Source organism: Triplophysa rosa, linkage group LG10, assembly GCF_024868665.1.
Source record: "Triplophysa rosa linkage group LG10, Trosa_1v2, whole genome shotgun sequence".
NCBI classification, from domain to species: Eukaryota; Metazoa; Chordata; class Actinopteri; order Cypriniformes; family Nemacheilidae; genus Triplophysa; species Triplophysa rosa.
Window position 1 is genome coordinate 25,656,320 of NC_079899.1, and position 5,479 is coordinate 25,661,798.

At 38.3% G+C, this 5,479-nt stretch overlaps 1 protein-coding gene across 1 annotated transcript in view; it reads right to left on the reverse strand.

Annotated features, from left to right (window-relative positions):
- The window catches only part of LOC130560042 (formin), a 52,840-nt gene that overhangs the window by 42,757 nt on the left and 4,604 nt on the right, over positions 1-5,479 (reverse strand). The window contains exon 3 of the mRNA XM_057343487.1: positions 2,132-2,304. Coding sequence (XP_057199470.1) covers positions 2,132-2,304 — 173 coding nt within the window. The remainder of the gene's footprint in view (positions 1-2,131; positions 2,305-5,479) is intronic.

Here is a 5,479-nt window from a genome sequence, read left to right on the forward strand (position 1 = left end):
TCTGTGTCTCTCTCTCTCTCTCTCTCTCTCTCTCTCTCTCTCTCTCGCTCTCTCTCTCTGTGTGCGTGTCTCTCTCTCTCTCTCTCTGCATGTGTGTCTGTCAGTGTCTCTCGCTCTCTCTCTCTCTCTAATCTCCAGCAGGGTCAGGTGAACTGGGCGGATCTACGGCATTACAACACCAGCTATAATCAGCTCTGCTGATGTCATTGGCCACGCCTCTGACTGTCTTGGTTGCCATGGCGCTGACAGAGCAGAGGGTAATGAATGCACAAAGTCAGTGACCAGACGTTTTGTGAACTCTCTAGAAAAACATCTCAAACTGGCAATGCCTATAGTTATATCTAATTATAGTTAAAGTTTGAATAAACATATATTATTAGAACAATATAAATTTATAGTTGTATTAGGCAATGTTGTTTTCTGTCTGGAAAATCATCAATGCTTTAAAACTGAAAAAGACGCAAGATCCAGTAAAGACATGTGATGTAATCAACTGCAATGTAATGTTATGTGCATTTCTTAAATCGTGAAAATAGGGTTGATCACGGTGAAAGATATTTCCTTGCTGTGTTTTTAGGCGGATAAATAGCGCAATTTAATATTATTACTGCCTTCCTTTATTTAGTGCCAAATAGGCCTAAATAATCTCTCTTTCTTTATTATTATTCTGTAGCATATATTGCTGCTTTTTGCAGATGACAAAGACAACAAACTTTTTTATTTCTATTTTTTATTGGTAAATGCAGAACAACGAAGAGCAATGAGGCACAAGAACGCAAGGAACCTGCTTACGCTAAATATAAGATAAAATGTCATATGAAAAATATGCGTTTGCGTTCACACAGAAGGCACTCTGGCAATTTTACTGCAATTTTCTGGGATCAGCGGTCTGTGTGAATGGGGTTTAAGTGTTCCCTGACCTCTACAGCTCTGGATTGTCACCAGCGGATGTTACGGCTGTCTATCTAAAAATATTGATGTTAATGAACTCAGTGACACATCTTTAAAAAAAAGACATGTGCCAAAGATACAAAACCTAGATATGCTGTTATCAACAAAAATACTTCACAATCATATCACAGATCATTAAAACTAATGTTTAGTGAACTTATAAATCATGTGTTGAATTACTTTTGCATGTGCAGTTATCCAAGCAGGCGACCTATATTATTAAGAGTCTTATAATTACAGAGTCTTACATAAGAAAGACTCTCACATGAGCACAGAGAGGTTCAGATGTGACAGATTCATCTATGATCAATAACCAACAGTTTAACATTATATTATCAAGCCAGAAAATAACAAGTAACTGTAAAATTGAAAGTTCTGTGATAGTTCACATCTGTACTCAACGAACACTAGAATGCAACGTCATAAACAAACTATCACAATAACTCTTTTATTTAAACCAGTAATACCACATTAAATTAATGCTAAGCCCTGACATCCTGAAAAAGTTCTGAGACAAAGCTAAATCATCACCAGACATTGTTACACGGGTGATGTTCATCACTGACTGGCGTTTAACTATGTGCCACACCCGTACAATCTGTTCTGAGATCAGCGCCTTTAAGGTTTATTTCCAGTCTGTTGTCAGGGGTGTGTCGTGTTTTGACCGACAGGGAATGCTAGTATTTTACTGAACGTTACTGATGTTTAACACAAATGACTCGTGGAGGCTGTTATAAATATCTGTTTCAGACCTCTTAAAGCCAGAGGCCCTCCCGCTTGAGAAATCTGGATTTTCTAACATGACCTCTGGACTTATTACACAAAGCATGCATGTATGTGTATTACTAAGCTTTAGTTCAGAAAAACTATATTTCTATTTGGATAAGTCACGATCGCTTCCACGGCACAACTGAAGAGGAGAGCGCTGGCAACATTAAGGTCTTAGGTTTGATTCCTGAGGAACAGACTGAAGGATCTGTAAAGCTCAAATGACACAAAGACCCATCTGCCAAACGCATGCACGCAGATATTCATTCATATCTGCAAAATATTTTTGAAAATATAAGTGTATTGTTGATTTGGAGATTAGCCCCTTGTGCTAGCTAACCAGATTGATTAAATATGTATGGCAAGTCCTCGCAGCATTATATAAACAAGATTGTGTGTGCGATTCACTCACTGTCACTCCAAGCTTTGGGTAATATGGAGTGTCTCCGATGATGTCATCCTCTGGAGGAGTGATCCTCAGAAAGTCCAGGTGATCAGGTCTGTTGGGGCGACACAAAGGCTCCTGGGAGATAGAGTCATCTCCATCCAGCATCCAGATCTCATCAGGTCGCGACAGAGAATTTTCTGTACAACACAAACGATGACATGCTGACTGATCAGTTTCAAATCCAGAATACAAAACACGCTAACGGGGTCAATTACGATAGTCTAAACAAATTCATTTCTAAAAAATTATCACTTTTCAATAATATTTGTTATTTTGTATGAGAATTGACCTCTTTGATATAAACTGCTTGTAATCAAAATAAAGAATGAATAGATCAGTCTCTGAAAAGAAAACAATGAAAATCATTTACAATTTTAAAATAAAATTAAAATTAAGAAAGCCAAAGGCTAATACTTCTTCAAGCAGTAAAAGCATAAAATATACATCATAACATCATCATATCATACAAAAATCTTTTTTTAGTTATTATGAGCTGTCTTTACACACCTGTTTTTACCTAAATGCAATTAAACTTATGCATAACATTAAAAAACAATTTAGAGGAATATCAGAAAATTCAAAATATTGGATTAATAAATGATAAATGGATCAAATACATTAACACAAACATGTTTTTTAAAGTTTATGTGCTTTTGTAAATAAATGCATTAACATTCGAGTATACAATAATGCAATAATGTAGTTCCGAATAAAACCAACAGCAGCCGCCATGATCACAGACCTGTCTGATGTCAAATAACCGTTTAACATGCACCTGATAATCAGATCGACGTGACGGTATCAGACACGACTGCTGATAATCACACACAGATGAAACAGTCCGACTCTGTGATGTTTCCTCGGGTGTTATATTACTTATCAAACTCAATCCGATTCGCTGTGTGTAATTTGTAATACGATTAAAACATCGCTGTTGTTACCTGAGGCAAGTTATTGAAATATCACACAAGACGAACTTCAAACACTCCGCCGTCGTGGTGACGTTCTTTCTTCGGCCAATCAGATTGCGTTGAGCTGATCTCCGTCAATCTCAAAGCCAATCAGCAGGTTAGTTAGTCACGTTGTTTTTTACTCCCTCTGCTTTTCCTAACTAACATCGTAGTGACTGTAGAAGATCAGTGGGAATAAATAAATACAGTATTTTTCTTACATTTGACACGGAGCGGTTGTGCTCGTGCTCTGCACCGTGCGTGCTTAAGTGTATTTGGAGGTTGATGGGGCGTGTCCAAAAGATGGATATCAAAATATTTAATAACGTTCGACACCTAGCCGAGGCTTACATGTACTTTATTCAAAGCTTATTTAAGCGTTAAAGTCCTAGAAAATATGGTGATTAAGTAACGTTACACGCAGCAAAAAGTTATCTACCGGACATATAATGTTATACGATTTTAGAGACATTTCACAAACTGTTTAATTAATGAATCCCTGTAGCTCAATAAAATGACTTTTTTACACCGGTAAACGAGTATGATAAAACACACGCGAGTTTAACGAGCGCTGGCTGCAGTGATGAACGATTGATTCTTCATTATGATAATGCATCTTAAGTGGTTCAGTTCCAGTCCATCAGTTTATTGCACACTACAGCATATACTGCTGTGCCTCTGAATTACAGACATACTCATGGAATCAGACTCTACTGCTGAATGCTGTCCGTCTGTAAAAATGAGCTAACAGACGAGCTTATGGGATTTCTGACTTCAGTAATACAGTAAAACAATAGATGTCTGACTGTTTAAAGCGCACGCGCGCGCACACACACACGCACGCACGCACGCACGCACACACACACACACACACACAGAACCAATGAGCTCATGAATAACAAAGCAGCGCCACCTTGTGGACAACAATTAAAAAATTGTAAACATCATAGTGGTAATTGTATTCTTGTAAAGAGTGTAGTTTACTTGTGCAGTTTTTAAGACCGTGTCCACTAAAGATTAAGCCTGTGGTTAAACGATAAGAAGTAAATGGGATACACATGTGGCTTTTAGACAGCTAATGACAGACGGACGGACTCACGCACGCACGCACGCACGCACGCACGCACGCACGCACGCACGCACGCACACACACACACACACACACACACACACACACACACACTGGCCAACGTGCAGTCAGACCAACTGCATGTGTTAATAGTCGAGTGCTGGCACATATCATACACATATCTGATGTCTATTTCAACAAGTGGATTCTGAATGTAGCTTTAAAAAATAAAAATTTCTCATTGATGATACAGTAAGGTCTTGTTTAAAGTTTAATAATTTAATTTTGGATTTTAGTATCGTAGCATCTTCTAAGTTCATAGGACAAAAGCACAAACCATAGAAAACAATATGAACTTTATTTTAAGCTCTCGTTCTGCCTTCAATACAAACACAATCAAACTGCTGAACTGCTTTCTGCCTGATTCATAATCCTTCATCAAAGAAATATTACAATCTGGATTCTCATTTCATCTGTAAGCCTGTAATTCCAGTGAAATGAGAAAGTCAAGCGAGGGATGAGTTTGAGATGAGAGTCAAGAGGTTTATCGAGGTGAGCAGTGATGTGGGCACGCTCTGAAAATCACTTTTCTGGATGTGTCTGGAATGTGTCTGGAAAATCACATGTCTGGAATGTCCCTGATCTATGTGTCTTATTAAATGTCAGACACTCAAAAAAGCAACAACAACAAAAAGGTGAACTGATCGGGTGAAGGAGCCTTCTGTCCGTCACTGATCAGGGTCATGGGTCGTCTGAATGATGACTTTATTAGATTAAAATTATACAGAGAAACCCACACTGGTCATGAGCAACAAGACAAGAAGAAGCAAACAACAGTTTCTTACCTTGAGAACATCCAGCTCCTCATTTCATTCACATAGTCTGTGAGATTCTGTGAAAGCGTTTCTGCTGTCGGAGGATCTGAGAATCCCACTGACTACAGACTTCTGCATTAACTGGTTAAAGTCAATAATGTGAGTGTTTACTATCCTGAGGAACTGACGTGTTACACACTGCTGATATTTATAGTGTTATATCGATTGCTGAAATATAATACAGTAACGCAGATAAAGTCTTAAACCAATCACTGCTGTTAGACAATCTATAAACCTCTTTAATATACAGCACATGGAATAGCTATTTAAAATAATCACATTTCGTTTTACACAGACACACACACTACTTGAAATCTCAAACACCTTAGCGACCATACAGAAATGCCCAGGCGACCTCCACGTCCCCCTCAGCATCACGTTGGGGACTTCTGCACAGAAAACACCACAGACACCTCAA